The sequence below is a fragment of the Cnephaeus nilssonii genome (genome assembly GCF_951640355.1).
Source record: "Cnephaeus nilssonii genome assembly, chromosome: 13".
Classification (NCBI taxonomy): Eukaryota; Metazoa; Chordata; class Mammalia; order Chiroptera; family Vespertilionidae; genus Cnephaeus; species Cnephaeus nilssonii.
The window spans coordinates 47,150,278-47,169,777 of NC_137084.1; the positions used below are offsets into that span (position 1 = coordinate 47,150,278).

The 19,500-nt window shown below is 50.3% G+C and overlaps 2 protein-coding genes across 6 annotated transcripts in view; one reads left to right on the forward strand and one right to left on the reverse strand.

Moving 5' to 3' along the window:
- KCTD21 (potassium channel tetramerization domain containing 21) overlaps positions 1-10,223 on the reverse strand; it is a 28,845-nt gene extending 18,622 nt beyond the window's left edge. The window contains exon 1 of the mRNA XM_079787608.1: positions 10,090-10,223. The gene's annotated coding sequence lies outside the window, so the exon portion shown is untranslated. The remainder of the gene's footprint in view (positions 1-10,089) is intronic.
- Positions 1-19,500, forward strand: part of USP35 (ubiquitin specific peptidase 35) — a 67,532-nt gene that overhangs the window by 22,836 nt on the left and 25,196 nt on the right. For 2 of the 5 annotated variants that reach the window (XR_013814377.1, XM_079787598.1), the window contains exons 3-4: positions 16,992-17,674; positions 18,712-18,844. Coding sequence is in view for 4 of the 5 variants with exons in the window: in XM_079787598.1 (XP_079643724.1) it covers positions 16,992-17,674; positions 18,712-18,844 (816 nt within the window). In the remaining variant the exon portion in view is untranslated. Of the gene's footprint in view, positions 1-10,359; positions 10,668-16,922; positions 17,675-18,711; positions 18,845-19,500 lie in introns of those variants that run through there. The other 3 variants (XM_079787599.1, XM_079787601.1, XM_079787600.1) reach the window with 3 other exon arrangements.

Genomic DNA, 19,500 nt, shown 5'->3' on the forward strand with positions numbered 1-19,500 from the left:
ATCGGCTACCTCCTGAATGCCCCCTACTGGGGATCGAGCCTGCAACCTGGGCATGTGCCCTTGACCGGAATTGAACCTGGGACCCTTCAGTCCGCAGGCCGATGCTCTATCCACTGAGCCAAACCGGCTAGGGCTGCAATCTACTCATTTTACATAGTGAGAATCCGTAGTTGTGACTACAATGAATCTATTAGGGAATGATTTTCCATCCACCAGTCCATCCATCATTTCTTAGCTGTGCTCAAAGAGCCTAGAAATGACACCCCCAGTAATAATGAGTACAAGTGACCCTAGATCTTGGTTTCTAAATGTTATCTCCTACAAAAAACAATAATTTCAGGACTTTGACAGGAAAAGTTCAAGGTAAGCCTGGAACATCTCTTGCCAGATAGCAAAGAAGCAATCAAAGATTAATGTGGTCATGTCAAAAGAACACAGGAGAAAAACCAAGATGGTGGCATAAGGTAAACACCTGTACGTGTTGCCTCTCACAACTACACCAAAACTACAACTAAAAGACAAAACGACTATCACCTAGAACCATGGGAAAGCTGGCTGAATAGAAGTTCTACAACTAGAAGGAAAGAAAAAAGCACATTGAGACGGGGTAGGATGTGCAGAGGTGCGGAAAGGCAGAGGTACGGAGGTGCGTGAATCGGGCTGGTGACTGGGTGCGCTGTTTTTTTCAATCGGGAAGGAGATACAAGCTCCCGAATGCTCTGACCTCCAATTTCTGGTGAGACTCTGGGACCCAGACTCCTATGGGGAGAAGCTGGACTGTCTGGCATCAGGTCAGAAAGTGAGGGTGGCTTTCTTGCAGAGGTGCTCACAGGAATCATTGTTTACTACGCTGGGGCGCGGGACGTGGAGACACGGAGACACAGAGACACAGAGACGGCTGACTGGCAGCCATTGCTGTTTGCTACACCCTGGTGATTCCCTGAGACCCCGCCCCACACAATTTATAAACCCACCCAAACTGTGCGCAGTGGCTTTTGCATATGAATGGCCTGCCCTTTTGCAGCTTAACCTAACAAACTGCAGCTGGGTCAGACAGCGCCAAAACTTCCAAACCCCAAAGAGGAGAAATCTGCAGATCTCCCTGTAGCTCATGCTGGGTGGCCTCAGGCAGTAGCTGACTTGCACTTCCTTGGAGATCCAAGAGACAATGTACCTAGTGGTCAGTGTGAGACGATAAGCTCCTGCTGGTTAGCCTCAGACAGTAGCTGACTTGCACTTCCTTGGAGATCCAGGAGCCAGTGTACCCAGTGGTCAGTATCAGACCATACCAGATTTCAACTGCTCACATCCATAAGTGATACACTCAAGAGGCAGACTCAGTGAGCACCAAAGACCCACTGAAGCAAGGCCTGCCCCATAAGGGTGTCTCCAGCACAGCAGTTCTTCCATTATAAACACAGCGGGTCCTCACAGCCAACTGGCCTGGAGGTCAATTCCTCCCAGTGTACCAACAGCAATCAAAGCTTAACTACAACAAGACTGTGCACCCAGCCCACAAAGGGGTGCACCAAGAGTGTCCACCTCAGGTGATTGGGGAGGCTGAGCCACTGGGCCCTATAGGTCACCTACCACACAAAGCCACTCCATCAACACAGGGAAGCAGCCAAAATGCGAAGACAAAGAAACATGTCACGTGCCGAAACCGGTTTGGCTCAATGGATAGAGCGTCATCCTGCGGACTGAAAGGTCCCAGGTTCGATTCCGGTCAAGGGCATGTACCTTGGTTGCGGGCACCTCCCCAGTAGGGGATGTGCAGGAGGCAGCTGATCGATGTTTCTCTCTCATCGATGTTTCTAACTCTCTATCTCTCTCCCTTCCTCTCTGCAAAAAATCAAAAAAAAAAAAAAAAGAAAGAAACATGTCACGAATGAAAGAAATGGAGGGAAGCAAACTACTAGATATAGAGTTCAAAACCACAGTTATAAGGTTACTCAAGACTCTTCTAGAAACCTCTGAGAAACTTAGTGAGACCTTCAAGGATCTTAATGAGAATGCCAAAAAGAAAAAAAAAAAAAGGAAAAGGACCAGTCAGAAATTAAGCATACACTGTCTGAAATAAAGAATAATATACAGAAATTCAACAGTAGATTAGAGGACCCCAAGAATCAAGTCAAAGATTTGAAATATCAGGAAGCAAAAAACACCCAACCAGAAGAGCAAGAAGAAAAAAGAATCCAAAAATATGAAGATAGTGTAAGGAGCCTCTGGGACAACTTCAAGCATACCAACATCCGAATTATGGGGGTGCCAGAAGAAGAAAGAGAGCAAAATACTGAAAACCTATTAGAAGAAATAATGACAGAAAACTTTCCCTACCTGGTGAAAGAAATAGACTTACAAGTCCAGGAAGCGCAGAGAACCCCAAACAAGAGGAATCCAAAGAGGACCACACCAAGACACATCATAATTAAAATGCCAAGGGCAAATGACAAAGAGAGAATCTTGAAAGCAGCAAGAGAAAAACAGTTACCTACAAGGGAGTACCCATAGAACTGTCAGCTGATTTCTCAACAGAAACTATGCAGGCCAGAAGAGAGTGGCAAGAAATATTCAAAGTGATGAACAGCAAGAACCTACAACCAAGATTACTCTACCCAGCAAAGCTATCATTCAGAATTGAAGGTCAGATGAAGAGCTTCACAGACAAGAAAAAGCTAAAGGAGTTCATCACCACCAAACCAGGATTATATGAAATGCTGAAGGGTATTCTTTAAGAAGAGGACGAAGAAGAAAAAGGTAAAGATAAAAATTATGAACAACAAAGTGACAACAAATACATATCTGTTAACAAGTGAATCTAAAAATCAAGTGAATAAAAAATCTGATGAACAGAATAAACTGGTGAATATAATAGAATCAGGGGCATAGAAAGGGAGTGGACTGACAGTTCTTGGGGGGAAAGGGGTGTGAGGGGTGAGGGAAGAGATTGGACAAAAATCTTACACTATGGATGAGGACAGTGGCGGGGGTAAGGGCATGGGGCGGTGGGGGGGCGGAATCGGGTGGAGGGGAGCTATGGGGGGGGGGGGAGAGGAACATCTGTAATAATCTGAACAATAAAGATTTATTTTTTAAATAAAAGAACACAGGAGAGGCAGTGACTGCATCTCCCAGGTGGTCCCAGAACTAGTGCACATAGTAGGCAGCTTCAGACCACTTCAAAACACCACTACCCAACCACCTCCACAAGCGACACACTCAAGGGGCAGTCTCAGTGAGCACCAGAGCTCCACTGAAGTAAGGCCTGATGATCGATCCTCCCTGGTGGTTGGTGGTCACAGCCAGTTCTTGCAGCTGATTGGCCTGGGGGTAAATCCCTTGACATGCCAACAGAAATCAAGGCTCAACTACAAGAGGAGGGTGTACACAGATCACATAGGGAGAAGGGGCGCACCTCGAGTTCCCAGTTGGGCAATTGGGGAGGTTGTGCCAATGTACCCTACAGAACACCTGCTACATCAGGCCATTGTACCAAGCCTGGGAGATGTAGCAGCTGTACCTAATACATAGAAACACACATGTGGGCTGCCAAAATGAGGAGACAAAGAAACATGTCTCAAATGAAAGAATGGAACAAAATTTCAAAAAAAGAGAACTAAATGAAATGGAGACAAGCAATCTACTAGTTGCAGAGTTCAAAACACTGGTTATAAGGATGCTTAATGAACTAAGGAGAAGAGTAGATGAACTTAGTGAGAACTTCAACAAAGAGAAAGGAAACATAAAAATGGAACTATCTATATATATAAAAGCCTAAGCAACCGAACGACTGGTCGACCAGTTGCTATGATGCGCACTGACCACCAGGGGGAAGATGCTGAGCTGCCCCCTGGTGGTCAGTGCACTCCCACAGCAGGAGCGCCGCTCAGCTGACCGACCCGTCCCGGTGGCCCACCAGCTGGGCAGCAGCCACTCACTCCCTCAGTAGTTCTGCAGGTCCAATCTCTGGAGAATGGGCCAGGCACCAACAGACTGGCGTCACTGGCACGATCCTGACAGTGCCACTGGCCTCCTGGAAGTCGGCCTCGGGCACCACAGCCGCTTCTCCTCCCTAGATGCTCCACTAGGAAGAAACAACATAAAAGGGGCTGCCAGGTGGCTCCCGACAACTGGCACAAGCGTCAGCAGGATGGATCCGGATCCTGGGCCAACAAGGGTGTCCTACCACCCACCTGTATGGCCGATTGTGTCCTGACCCCACCCTCAACCCCCCTCAGGCGGGCACCAGACGCAGGGCTTACAGCTGGCAAGCACTGCTGTGGCAGTGTGAGCCTCTCCCTATTGGGACTGACTGGGCGTGAGCCTGTGGCAGGCGCAGTGGGGCCAGGATGAGTGGGAGTAGCAGGCAGGAGCGGTAGGCAGCATTGGACTGCGGGTTTCGGCCTGATTCCCTCAGGCCACCCTGAGGGACCCCATCCATGCATGAATTCGTGCACTGGGCCTCTAGTAAAACATAAAAAAAGAACCTGTTAGAAATGAAGAGTAAACCAGTTAGTAAATGAAGAACCAGTTAGAAATGAACTGGAATGAAGAGTAAATACAGGGATTCAACAGTGGAGTAGATGAAGCAGAGGATCAAATCAGAGATTGGGAAGATAAGGAAGCAGAAAATGCCCAATCAGAACAGCAAAAAGAGAGAAGAATCCACCCAGCTAGTGTTGCTCAGTGGTTGAGTGTTGACCTATGAACCAGAAGGTTACAATTTGATTCCTGGTCAGGAATGCCCAGGTTGCAGGTTCGATCCCCAGTAGGAGTTGTGCAGGAGGTAGCCAATCAATGATTTTCTTTCATTATTGATGTTTCTATTTTTCTGTCCCTCTACCTTTCTCTCTGAAATCAATAAAAATATATTAAAAAAAAAACAAATAAAGAAAAAAAATATTGAGCATAGCCTGGCAGGCATGGCTTAGTGGTTGAGGGTGGACCTATGAACCAGGAGGTTAGGGTTCAATTCCCGGTCAGGGCACATGCCTGGGTTGTGCGCTTGATCCCCAGTGGGTGCGTGCAGGAGGCAGCCAATCAATGATTCCCTCTCATCATTGATGTTTCTATCTCTCCCTCTTCCTTCCTCTCTGAAATCAATAAAATAGTTTTTAAAAATGAGGATAGTGTAAGGAGTCTCTGGGACAACTTCAAGAGTACCAACATTCATGGGGGTGCCAGAAGAATAAGAGAGCAAATAATTGAAATTCTTTGTGAAAAAAATAATAGAAAACTTCCCTAACTCAGTGAAGGAAATAGACATACAAGTCCAAGAAGTGCATAGAGTCACAAATAAGATGAACCTAAAGCGGCCCACACCAAGAGACATCATAATTAAATGCAAAATGGTGCTCTGGCCAGTGCTGTGAAGTGGTTAGAGCATTGGCATGCACATTGGAGGGTCGCAGGTTCGATTCCAGGGCAAGGGCATGTGCCTAGGTTGTAGGTTCACTCCTTGCCCCTGGTCAGGGTGCATGTGAGAGGCAGCTAGTTAATGTGTTTCTCTCACATTAATGTTTCCCTCTATCTCTCTCCCCCTCCCTCCCTCCTTACTTCCCTCCTACTCTCTCTAAAAAAGCAATTGGAAAAATATCCTCAAGTGAGGATAAAAGGAAAGAAAGAAAGAGAAAGGAAGGAAGGAAGGAAGGAAGGAAGGAAGGAAGGAAGGAAGGAAGGAAGGAAGGAAGGAAGGAAGGAAGGAGGTGAAAGAAAGAAAAATGCAAAATGGTTAAAGACAAAGAGTGAACCTTAAAAGCAGCAAGAGAAAAGCAATTAGTTAGCTACAAGGGAGCTCCCATAGATCTGTCAGCAGATTTTTCAACAGAAACTTTGAAGGCCAGAAGGGATTGGTAAGAAATAGTCAAAGTGATGTAGAGCAAGGACCTACAACCAAGATTACCCAGCAAAGCTATCATTTAGAAATGAAGGACAGATAAAGAGCTTCCCTGACAAGAAAAAGCTAAAGGAGTTCATTACTACCGAGCCAGTATTATATGAAACTAGAGGCCTGATGCACGAAATTTGTCAAGGGGCTCGGCCCTTTCGACCCTGGCTGCCTCACAGCCCTGCCCCCCGCCCACTGGTCCTCCCAGAAGGTCGTTCTGGAAGGTCATTCCGCTGTCCGGTCTAATTAGCATATTAGCTCTTTATTATATATGATGTTAAAGGTTATTTTTTTAAGAAGAAAAGATAAAAATATGAACAATAAAAATGGTGATAAAAACAGATCTACCAACAATTGAATCTAACAAAACAAACAAACAAGCAGAACAGAAACAGACTCCTAGGTAGAGAACATTTTGACGGTTGCCACATGAAAGGAGGGTTAGGGAATGGGTGAAAAAGGTGAAGGGATTAAGAAGTACAAATTAGTTGATACAGAATAATCATGGGGATGTAAAGTACAGCATAGGGAATATAGTCAATAATAGTCTAATAAGTATGTATGGTGTCAGATGGATGTGAGGTGTATCAGGATGAACACTTAGTCTCATTATTGGAGTGTGCACACCTGAAACTAATATAATAATGTATGTCAACTGTAATTGAAAAAACTTTTAAATGATTTTTAAAAAGAGCACAGGAGATCTTAAAAGTTCTTATCAAAAGAAAACAATGTAACTATAGGTGTTGGTGATGTTTACAAAATGTATTGTAATAATTTCTCAAAATATACATATATCATTATGTTGTACACTTAAAACGAATACAATGTTATGTCAATTATAGGTGAAAATTTACACTTATATGGAGAGATCAGGCTGTCATGATGTTAACCAATAATCAAATTTAGCATTCATGCATAGGACCTTGATATCATATACCTCCTGATGTGATGCAATAAGAGTATTGTACACATTATTACCAGAAAAATACAATCATTGATAAAATAATCAAACATATAATTAGGTGGAAGAGTTCTATCTAGATCAAATGATATAACTAAATGCAATGCATGAATCAGATTTTTAAAAAGCTACCTAAGATTTTTTGTCAGTTAGAGAAATCTGAATATCAACTGTTTATTAGATAATATTGATTTCTTGCTAATTTTCTTAGGTATGATCATGGTATTGTGGCTATTACAGAATATTATAATTAGGAGATACATGCTGAATAATTTAGGGTCAAGTGTCAAGATGTCTGTAACTTACAGTTTAGCAAAAAGTGTGTGTGTGTGTGTGTGTAAAAGCAAAATCAGCAGTTAGTTGGTACATCTAGATGAAAAGCTATTCTTTAAACTTTACTGTAGGCTTAAGCATTCTAAAAATACCTTTATTTTGAAAGAAGGGGGAGAAAAGAACACTTGCTCACAGGACTATAGATGTAAAGTTTAAGTCAGAGTGCTGGACCTCAATGAATAGATTTGTTATTACTATTATTAAGAAGTGCTCAAAATCTCCATGTGTTGCTGTGCTTTGGAGGATGAGGAAGCCAACCAGGGCTAAGATAAAATAGCACACAATAGGGACAGGTCACCCTACAGAGACCAACGAACTTCCCGTAGAAACCACAGCACTAAGGCCTGCCTGCCTCTGCTGGGATCCAGGCTGTTCAGGCCTTGTTTCCCCTGCCTCCTGAACCCAGTCTCTGCTACGACAGAAGGAAAGAAACTCTTGTCATGGCTCATGCACAGTGATCACAAATGGGGGCCATTTCTGGGCCTCATGAATGTTGTGGATAGGCAGAAAGAACTGGAGGGGCTTTGGGGGGGTGGGGGGGAGGAAAGTGCATGGACTTTGACATCACCTGGGCCTGCCCTGGAATCAGGCTCTGCCAGTTAACTAGCTGTGTGGGCCTAGGCCAATTCCTGGGTAGATGATGTCACCATCATCATAAAAATAGCAGCAGTAATAATGATGGCTGACATTTATTGAGCAGTTACTACTGTGCTAAGCACTTTATGCATGCTGATCTCAGATGAAGTAGATACAGGTGCACCTCATTTTATTGCGCTTCACAGGTGTTTGTGTGTTTTACAAATGGAAGGCAAGACCCTCCAGGTGCAAAAAGATTATAGCTTGCTTTATTGCAATACTCGCTTTATTGCGGTGGCCTGGAACTGAACCTGCAACATCTCCAAGGTATGCCTGCATTATTACTATCCCTGCTTTCATGCCAGGCCCTCTGCTACCTCTGCAATTTGGCAGCTGCTATCCTCTCTGCTGGCTGTGAAGGCAAATCCCATTCACCTGCCAGGCTCCTCAGGAGGGAGTCATTCCTTCCTCCTCTGCATTTCCAGAGAGTATTATTCTCACCCCTTGCCAACGCCCACTTTACTTAAGTAGATGGGTGCCTGCTACCCTGCTGGATCCCCTCTCTCTGTAACCCCAGAAGCTGGATCCCCTCTCTCTGTACTCCCAGAAGCAGGCTAGTACAGAGAGGGGAAGAACTTTCTTCCAGTTTAGTCAGATCCATTTTCCTCACCCCAGATTGACTGTCATCTACCAATAGCGAGGTTTATCACCCTCTCTGGAGTTTTAAAAACTTTTTATTTTGGAAATACTCTCTTGAATTTTCAATTTGGAATCTAAAGCCCAGGTGACCACTAGAAGTAAATGCAAGCACTCCCACTGTGTAGGAGGTGGAGAGAACACGGTTGGGTAAATTTCATGGATGAAAATGCTCAGAGTGAGTCATGCGTCTCCCAGGACACCAGATGAGACTCCCCCACCTTACTCACCCACCAGGATAAAGACTGGCTCACAGCCCCGGGGGCTGCCATTCACTTTCTTCCTGGCCTCCCTACACCAACAGCTGTAGTTTTAGCTCTCTTTTGCCCAGCTCATATCTCCAAGAAGCCCACAGGCTGCTCCATTATCCTCACAATCCATTACCTAAACTCAGGTGACACACATGGACCCAAGGGAGTGAGCTGCCCAGTAGCCCAGGGGATGGGGAAAGGTGGGCTACAGGAGGAAGACCACCTGCCCTGGCAACCTGACTTACTCGTTTGCACAGCAAAGTATTCTCTCACCTGTTACAAGCTCCCAACCACCACCACCGTCCCCCATCCTGTCCCAGAATTTTCCTTCACCCTCTCAGCACACTCTCAGGCTTCATTTTGTGATTTTCTTCAGGCACAAGCATTCCATTTCAACCACTCTCTTCCTTGTGATAGGTTTTCCTGCTCTTAACAATTATAATTTATAAACAAGGGATTTTAAGCCCATATCCTCATTTCATCCTCACAATAGCATAGGAGGAGGGTTGCCTTACAGGTTGGCATTCAGAAGGGTTGAGGAAGCTGGTCCTGTCACACAACCTGCAAAAGGCAGGTCGTGAAACTTTTTTTTTTTCCTTCCCTACCACCCACTCCAGACTAAACCTCTGCCGTCCTAGAGGGCAGGAAAGAAAGGGGGTCTTTGGATAAGGAGTCCTGGGTGGTTTTGGGCAAGTCACTTCATTTCTCTGAGCCTCATGTTCCTCCTGTAAATGGATATGGTGAGGCCTTTACAGGGTGTGAGAGTTGAATAAGACCATGTATGTGTCGCACCGAGTTCAAGGGTTGGGCTCTTTATTTCTAGTCACAAGGAAAGGAAGGTGTTCTGCATCCACGGGTATTTGCTCACTCGGGCACTCACCCCCATGCCCAAACTATAGCCGACACTGGGCTTTCCAAGGCTGGGAGGCGTCCTTTTCATCTTTGTCTCCGCCCCTTCTTCCCCAATGCTTTTCGGCCCATTTCACCCAATCTAACACAGGTTTGCTTCATAGGCATTCTCAGCACGCACTCTCCAGCCCTGGATTCCCTCTTTTCGACTTCACGCGTGTTCACGTCTCACCTAGAGACTCCGCCCCTCCTCGCTCCACCTACCAAAGACTCCTCCCAACAGTCTCGAGCCTCATTACCCCGGCTTTTCCTGCAATCGCCATCCACTTAAGGCTCCTTCCATCAGCTCCGCCCCCTCTCCTAGATAAGCGCCCCCTCCCCTGCAGCCACAGGAGTTACCATCCCTATCGCACGAGAATGGCGAGGCTATGGTAGGCTAGATTATTTCTGATGGTAGGACAGGTGCTCGGGTGGACCCGCGCCCCCTCACCGGCTATCCCTGAGCCCCGCGTCCCCAGTCGCGCCGCACCCACCTCCTGCCCTCGCTCTGCAGCCTCCCCTCCGCGGGCGGCCAGCGCAGCTTTGCGAGAGGGGCGGAGGCCTGGAGCCCAGCCCAGGGGCGTGGCAGCCGGGGACCGCGCGCGGCAATCCCGGACTTGTAGTTCTCTCTGGCCTCTTTGTGGTTGGGTGCGCCGAGCGCAAACTACATCTCCCAGGAGGCATTGCAGTGAGCTGTCCAGCTCCCCACCCCGCCCCTGCTTGCGCTCAGGCCGGCTGGCCTTAAAGGGGACGCTGCCTGAGTGGCGGTTCGCGGGGTGGCCCCCGCTCGGGCTCCGCCCTGTCACCCGCACCTCGCCCCTCCCCCCCCGCATCTCCTTTCAGCCCCGCAGCCCCGCGGCTGCGCCTCTGAGTCAGGCTTCCTGGATAGAGGCTTGTGCAGAGGGGTGGGGAGGTGGAAGCAGCATCCCGCTATCTGGGACCTGGTGGAGGGCGTCGTCACTTCGGGGGAAGCAAAGGACCCGCCCTGACCTAGCCTGGCCCAGCCGAGTGCTGCCCCGCCTGAGCGCCGCCCGGGAGCCTGACCTGAGGCAGGTCCACTGGGGTCACAGAGGTAAGGGGGCTGGGGCCAGGTGTGCGGGTTGCGAGGAGGGAGTGTCAGCACCCTGACAGTTCGAGAGAGTAGGGCTCCGAGGGGCCGATGCTGGCAGGCAGGAGGTCTGGGTGCATCCTGGCCTCGCTGTGTGACCTTGGGTGAATACCTACCCCTCTCTGGGCCTCAACCTCCTTCATCAATTGTGTGTGAAGGTGATGCAGCCCCTGCCCCACTCAGGGCTGAGGGCACCAGCGCCCAGTATCATGAAGCTTGCCGGCCTTTCGTGGGTCCACAGCTCCAGCCTGGATTGGGAGCAGGTGCACTGGTATAATTAAAGGGAGGGGTTGGGCAGAGCCGGGACAAACCGGGGGAACAGAGGAGGTGTCAAGAGTCCGCCTCCGCCTCCGGGCTTCTGCTATTTTTAGCATCCCGCCCCGGGATACCCCCTCTATTAGAGCCCATCGAACAGGAGACCCTGACGTGTCAGCCTGGTTCACTCCCTTCCAGAAAACCTGGGGATGGGGAGAGGCCATCAGAGTATGTGAGGAGTGGCCCCAGTGGAGGTGGTTGATTGTGGTGGGTTCCTGAAAAGGGGATATATGCTCCCATCCTTTTCCCTTCTCTCCACCCCCCCTCCCCGCCCATACCTCTTCAGTAAAAGAGCATTTGTTTTTTTTACCAGTAAAACCTCTTTTCACCTTTTCCCCCAGGAGATAGTTTGGTGGCCCAGACGAGGTTTTCCTGCCTTGGATAGAAGTTGTTTAAAAATACAGAGAGAGATTCTGCTGCCCACGGAGGAAGGGAGTGGCAGGGTTGGAGGGATTTTTGTGTTTTTTGTTTGTTTTTTTTTGGGGGGGAGACATCCAGGTGCCCACCAGGGAGTCAAAGGAGGTAAAATGGGTATGAAGGTCATAGAGAAAGGAAATGGGTTACTCAACTCTTAGGTGCTGAGCTGGGGTTTGAAGGGGCTACTATGCTCTTAGGGTAGGGAGAGCGTGAGACCTTCTTGAAGCTCCCTCCCCTGTCTCATGAGATTCTGTGAGCTTTGGACCTGAGGGTTAACCAGGAATAGATATATATATTTTTTCTTTAGCTTTGGTTGTTTGAATCATTTCTAGAATGGTTAGAGCCCACTTAGGCCCATGCAGTGCCTTCTGTAGGGGTGTTCTTGGCTGGTATTTAAGATTTCAGAGTTACAGAAATACAAGACCAGACCTGGACAGATGCGGGGGCAGTGACTGGACCAAGGGTTGGGCCAGTCCCTAGAAGGTGCTCTTCTGGTCATATCTTTAGTTTCAGCTCATCTTGCTGTCACATGTCTCGCATTGGTCACTTGGCACTCTTTCCTCTGTGCCTGGTCCTGTGCTGGGCACTGGGTACAGACAAGGGGGATTGGACCTATTTCCTACCAAAGGGAATTCCAGCCTGGGTGGGGGAGAGAGACACAGAATCCAGTGACACTGCTGAGGGATGAGAGAAGTGAAGAGGGCCTTGGGAAACCAGAGCTCAAAGACTTGAACTGCAGGGGGACTCGGAAAGGCTTCCCCGAGGAGGGGCATGTGACCTGGGCATGGGAGGATAAGTCAAAATTTGCCAGGAGAGAAGAGGGGAAGCCCTTTTTCAGCAGAGAGGGTATCACCCAAAGGTAGCCAGCAGGAAAATCCCACTGCCCAAATTCCTATAGATTCCCTACTGAACAGCCTCTGCCAAGTTAATTTCCACCCCTGCCCCACATCAGCTGAGTGTCACAGAAAGGGCTCGAATGTCAGGCTCAGGAGTTTGGGCCTTGAAGGCACTGGGAGCCTTGAGAGTTCTGAGCAGGGGCATGACAGCTTACCTTCTAATGAGATTAATCTGACCATGTCGGTAGGGTGGATGGAACAGATCAGGGAGGGATGAGGAAGCCTGAGTTGGGGCCCAGGGCATGGGGGCGGGGCAGGATATTGTAGACACACACACACACACACACACACACACACACACAGTGCTTTGGGGATGATGGAGATGAGTCAGGCTCCACCATGTAGGAATAGAGACCAGTCAATACTCAACAGAAATGCATTGGGTCATCAAGAGGGACAGATAAAGGGACCTGGGCTTCTAGGGGAGGGGTTGTGATTTTCCTGTGTGCTTACTGTGTGGCCTGGAGAGGGTTGGCGATTGCTGGGACTCTCAGGCTGTCCTGCCAGCAGTGAGAGGTATGAGCCAAGGGCTTGGGTAGGAGCAGCAGCATTGGCTGGGAAAGACTACGGGGCAGGAAGGTGGTCATCTCCCATTTTGGGATTCAGAGGCTGAGAGAGGTGAAAGAGCACCAACCACAGGGGCCACCATGGAGGGCAGTGGCTGGGCTAGATTAGAAGCGTCAACTCTTCTGCAGGACACATACCTTTATTGGAGGACAGATTGAGGGAGGGAATGAGGAGGTTGGTTGGGAGCGTATTGCACTAGTCCAGGCAAGAAGTAGAGAGGAGCTCATCTTGAGTTGGGCTGGGGCTTGGGGAGAGACTGGAAACAAAAATTGGCAGTGAGGACTAGAGGATGAAATTCCTTGTAGAATCGGTGAGATCTGGAGTGTCTCCTTGTCTCCTTCCCTGACAGTGTGGCCCAGGAGTGGACTCAGGACTCACGCCAAGTAATTCAGGTACAGGCATACCTGTTTTATTACACTTGGCTTTATTGTACTTCATAGATGTTGTGTATTTTACAAATTGAAGGCAAGACCCTCCACCAGCAAAAATATTGCAACTTGCTTTATCGCGATACTGGCTTTACTGCTGTGGTCTGGAACAGATGGCCCAGGAGGAGACTCATGACTGCCCCAGCCTTCATCTTTTATACCTTGTCCCAGCCCTGCAGTGGTAGGTGGAATGGTCTCAATTTTCCAGGTGAGAAGGCTGAGGGGCCTGGCCAGGACTCACCCAAGGTCACCTGGTGATTCTGAAGCAGAGAACTTGGGTCTTATGATTTTAATGCAGGCTCTTCTGAGGGAGGTCATGGCTGCCGTTTGCCGCTGTTTGGCGTGGGGCAGCTGTCTCTTGGGTCAGAGCCAGAGTCCACAGGCCATCTCCCGGTCCAGCGCCTAGAGGAGAAATCCAACCTCCCCGAGGCCGTCGGCTTCTTTCTCCCCCAGGGAAGCTGAGTACAGGTTCTCATCTCACCTGCTGAGGCTGTGTTCCTCTCCCTGGGTGATCCTCATCTTCCCCGTTCATGCCACAGGGATAGCAAACCTTGTCCTGCCTCCTTTCTGTGGCCCGTGATGGGGTCAGATGAGGTTCAAGCCCCTAGAACCTTTTGCATGAATGCATTAAGACATTAGTGAGTGGGCTTGTTGGTGACCATAGTGGCAGCTGACCTCAGACTGCTTGCGTGGCAGTAGGGGAGGCAGGCAGGCTTGCCTGGAGTGGCCAGGCCATGGACTATACAGAGGCTGCAGGGCTGGCCTTGGAGATCAGAGCCCTCACAAAATGGCTCCAACTGACTGAACTCGCAGCTGCCAGGCACAAAACACCTTATGCGGTAGGTATCAGGTAGAACAATGTGAAATTGCCAACATCTGATCCTTCACTTTCATGTGGTTCAACCTGATATCATTTACCCCCATTTTACAGAAGAGAAAAGAGGCTCATTTTGGGATTTGCTCAAGGTCACACAAAGAGTTGCAGGACTAGAATAAGATTTGCTCAAGGTCACACTGAAATGCAGAACTCATCATTCCTAGTCTGACTTTCCACTTCTAGAGCCTTCCCTCGCCCCAGAACTCCATTTCTGCCTGCCCCAGGTCCTCTTCCTCCACACGTGATGTCAATATCTGATCGACTGGTGTTTCTCCTTGGCTGCCTGAGTACAGACATACCTTGGAGGTATTGCAGGTTCTGTTCTAGACCACTGCAATAAAGCCAGTATCGCAATAAAGCGAGTTGTAATATTTTTGCTAGTGGAGGGTCTTGCCTTCAACTTGTAAAATACACAACATCCGTGAAGTGCAATGAAGCAAAGTGCAATAAAACGCGTATGCCTGTACCTGAATTACCTGGCATCCTGGGTTGAAAGCATATTACATTCTGCCCACTAACCTGGAGGCCAGCGGAAGGGGCTTGGGGGGATGGTCTTTAAAGGAGGTTGGTCACAGCCACTGCCTAGGAAATAGAGGCCCAGGGTTGAAGGGAGACCAGTTTTTAAAGATGCCTTCAAAGGCCTTTTGAGATTGTGCCTTGCCTTGGCACTCTTTGCCAACACCTCTGCCTCTACCATCAGACCGACGCTGCTAAGGGCAATGACTTTGCTTCTGAAGTAAAGGGGACTGACATTTTCTGAGCACTTCCTTGTGCCTAGCAGCATCGTAAGGCCTTTATATTTGTCTTCACGACAACCCTGCAGGTGTAAACAGGCTCAGAGAGCATAAGTAACCCGAACGGTAAGCAGAACGCATCCCAGATGACTCTGAGGCAGCCAGGCCAGTGCTGGGGAACCACTGATCTGTACCTAGGCTATACCCACAATATCTCTTCAGAGGCACTCAGACAGCAGTGACTGGCATGGGAGATGCCAGCCACTGAGAAGCCCCAGTCGCTTCCCTGTGGAGTTCATAGTCTGTTGAGGGAGACAGAGATCTAAATACATGGGCCCACTGCATTGTAATACACACAGCAATGGAGGTTTGGTCTTGGCCAAGAGCTAGGACAGAGAAGAGTGTGTCTCCACAGGGCCTGGCACATAGTCAGAATTCCACAATATCTGTGCCTCTGAATAAAAGTTTCTGCACCTCCTCTAGGAAATTTCTGTCTTCCCACCATCTCTCCGCCTGAAGGATAGAGTGGTTTTTACTGAGCCCATAAGTTTAGTGAAACACCTACTGTGTGCTGAGCCTTATGTCAGCTCCTGCCTAGAGTGGGATTATATGAAGAAGCACAGAATCGGCCCTGCCTTCTCGGAGCTGAAAGTTGGATGTTATGAGAGCAAACTGTACCCGTGTGAACCAGTTGGAAAATCAGGAGTGAAAGTGGGGCAGTGGGATGAAGGCGTCCAGGAAATAGCCCACATGGATGGGAAGGGCAGAGGGAAGGCTATTATGGCTCAGGAATAAGGTAGCAGTAACTCACGCTGTATTCCACATTTGCTCACTCAACAAATGCCTCCTGTGTGCCAGGCACTGGGCCAGGTGCTGGGGATACCGTGGTGAACAAACACTGCCATGCTTCCTGCCCTCCGGAATCTACAGGCATACCTTCGAGATGGTATGGGTTTGTTTTCAGACCATTGCAATAAAGCAAGTCATAATCTTTTTTGCTAGTGGAGAGTCTTGCCTTCAATTTATAAAAAACGCAAGTGCAATAAAGCGAAGCAGCCTCCGTCTGTGAAGTGCAGTGAAGCGAAGCATACTCCTCCACTATAGCACATAGTATAGCGGAGGAGGCGGACTCCATTCAAGTAAGCAACATAAGTGCTGTAAAGGAGGATGGGGTGCTCTGAAATGAACCGTGGGAAGGCCAGGCCTCCTCAAGGAAGTGAGTTTGAGCTGAGGCCGGCAGGGGAGCCAAGCAAGGAGGGGAGGGAAGAGCACCGTGACCCAAGGGAGGAGCTAGTGTGGACCCAGGCTAGGGAGGCAGGCAGGACCCTGAGTGCGGTCCTGGAGTACAGAGACTAGACTTGGTTTCCTTGGAGGGATTTGGACCCATACACCCCAGCACTATAGTATGTGATCCCAGCTGTAATGGATGGAGGAAGAGGCCACAGGTGGAATGGAGGGTGAGCGATGAATTCACGCCTGGAGGTCCAGGGCTATTCTCATTGAGGACAGGGTGTTTGCGGTGGGCTGTGAAGGAAACAGAAATTTGCTTGGTTGCGTGAGTGAGTGTGTGGTGGTAGTGGAGATCTTGGGAAATAGGACGTTTGAGGCAAAACGCACAGCAAACACAGAAGTGGAGTCTTTCAAAGGTGCAGATCGTTTGAGAAAGAGCAAGAAGTTGATTGGGGGCAGAGTAAAGCGTGCAGGGGATCTCGGGAAGCCTTGTTGGCCCTCCCTCCCCGGAGGTATAATGTGTGCGCCCACGCCCCATCTCATCTCTTCCCACAGGACATGACTGGCCAAGATCCCGAACGGCGGCTTCTAGATGTAGCTCCTACTTGTCCCAATAGTGGATGAGGTCTCTAGGGAGGCCTGGGAGAGAAGGGCAAAGGGGTGGGAAGAAGGGGAGGGCTCAGGTGTTACCTTTGTGAGATAAAAGATGCTCATCAGCAGTAACTACAACTCACTGGGGCTTATTATAATGCCAGGATTGTGCTTTACTTCATCAAGACACCTTCCAGTCCGACGGAGTGTGACCTGCTCCCTGTCCCCCGCAGCGCGGCCGCCATGGACAAGATCCTTGAGGCCGTGGTGATGTCCTCGTACCCGGCCAGCGTGAAACAAGGGCTGGTGCGGCGCGTGTTGGAAGCGGCGCGGCAGCCCCTGGATCGAGAGCAGTGCCTGGCGCTGTTGGCGCTGGGCGCGCGCCTCTACGTGGATGGCGCCGACGAGCTGCCGCGCCGCGTGGGCTGCCAGCTGCTGCACGTCGCCGGCCGCCACCACCCCGAGGTGTTCGCCGAGTTCTTCAGCGCGCGCCGTGTGCTGCGCCTGCTGCAGGGTGGCGCCGGCCCGCCGAGCCCCCGCGCGCTCGCCTGCGTGCAGCTGGGCCTGCAGCTGCTGCCCGAGGGGCCCGCGGCCGAAGAGGTGTTCGCGCTGCTCCGGCGCGAGGTGTTGCGCACCGTGTGCGAGCGCCCGGGGCCCGCGGCCTGCGCGCAGGTGGCCCGGCTGCTGGCGCGGCACCCGCACTGCCTGCCCGAAGGCCCGCACCGCCTGCTCTTCTGCCAGCAGCTGGTGCGCAGCCTCGGCCGCTTCCGCTGCCCGGCCGAGGGCGAGGAGGGCGCCGTGGAGTTCCTGGAGCAGGCTCAGCAGGTGAGCGGGCTCCTGGCGCAGCTGTGGCGCGCGCAGCCCGCCGCCATCCTGCCTTGCCTCAAGGAGCTGTTCGCAGTCATCTCTGGCACAGGTGGGTGTGCGCTTAGGCTGGGGTTGGGGCAGGAGGGAGCTCGTGTGTGCCAAGGTCCCGAGTGTGTGCCCATTCGTGCACATTCTTCTGCTTGGGGTGCCCAGGTGCGGTGCGGTATGTGTGTGCCACGGGCGGACGCACAGGTGGGAGAGCGATGTTCCCGTGTTTAGTTAGCAGGCCTATGCGGAGCACCTGCTGGGAGGCCTATTCTGTGGTGGGTGCTGGCGCGTGGGGAGCAGCCTGCCTGGTGTGGGAAAAGATCGAACCCAGGTTAATCTGGTCAGGAGGAGGACCTAGGGGCTGAGCGAGACAATAGGAAGAAGGACATGATGCCCTTTGGGCCAGGTGGGATTCCTGGAAGGGGTGACTTTTGAGCCAGATCCGGGAGAGGTGGGCAGCACCCCGCAGCAGGAGCAAGGTGCTCTGGCAGGCAGAGGGACGGTCTGGAGATGCAATAGAACCTGTAGGTGTCAACTCTGAAATGTAAAATCTTGGCCGTCCATTGAGAACTGGAACCTGGATTATAGTGTAATTCCCTAATTATAGGGCTGTTTAGGGAAAAGGAAGGTAATCCACGGCAGGAGGAAGGACCAAGGCTGGGCGTGTAAGAATCTGGGTCCTTGTACACAGTTGGACAGCAAACTTTGATAGCGAAATGTTCTTCTGACCTCTTACCTGGTCTGTGTGGTTCCAGATGGAATGTCCTCCCTCTCCCCAAGTCCATTTATGCCTCCTACTTGCTCTTGCCAACTCCAGTGTGACCCCTTCTTAAAGACCTGGCATGTACGCCTGTAGGTGAGGCCAGTGCTTTTTGTGTGCCTAGCACAGGGCTGGCCCAAAGCAGTGCCAGGGACGGTTTGAGGAGTGAATGAGTTAAGATTGAATCAGAGGCTGCGATGCTGAGGAGGCGAGGAGGCGGCTTGGATGTCCTCTTTGCAGAGGCCCAGCCTCGTTCCTTGGCAGCATGAGAGCAAGGGGTGATGGGGAGGTGAGGGGCACGCCCGCCTTGCTAAGCCCAGCCCTGCCCCCTGTTCCAGAGGAGGAGCCACCGTCCTGTGCCCTGGCCAGCGTGGTCCAGCACCTCCCATTGGAGCTCATGGATGGTGTCGTCCGGAACCTCAGCAATGACGACAGTGTGACGGACTCTCAGATGCTGACTGCCGTCAGCAGGTTGGTCAGGTCTCCCTCCCAGAAGCCCCTTCTTCTGGGTGGGTTGCTGGGCTAGATTTAGTGTTTAAGGGCCCACACCCTCATGCTTATTCATTCATCCATCTTTTCTCGAGCTCTGCTTTGTGTCTGGCCCAGGGCTGGATGTGGGAGACACAGAGGGCCCTGCCTTAGTGATGCTCCCAGGCTGGGTACCAGCTGTGAGGCCCTGGTCAGGTCAGTGAACTTTCTGAGCCTCAGTTTCCCCTTCTGTGATAGCAGATGTGGGTGATGGTATAAGAAATTGTCAGGCTTCCATGGGGTCATATTAGAAGGTGAAAGTACTTTTACAAACTGTTTTATGAGTTTGGCAAGTATGATAAAGGGAGTTTGGGTGCTTTTCAGCTCACAGAGCTCTTGCACATCCCTCACCTCATTTGAACATCTTCACACCTTGATCTAGCCACACCTGCTCGTCCAGTGGGCCCAGAAAATGCCGCCTACCCTCCTGCCTGCAGGCCTTTGGCTCTGCAGATCCCATTCACCTGGCATGCGTCCCCCTGCCATTCTTTCCATACTCGTGTACAGGTCCACTGTCTCCGCTGGGTCTCCCAGGACTCCTTGTCTTTAGTGGGTAAAAGTGTGAGTGGTAGAGGTAGGCTGCCCAAGTTCAAATCCTG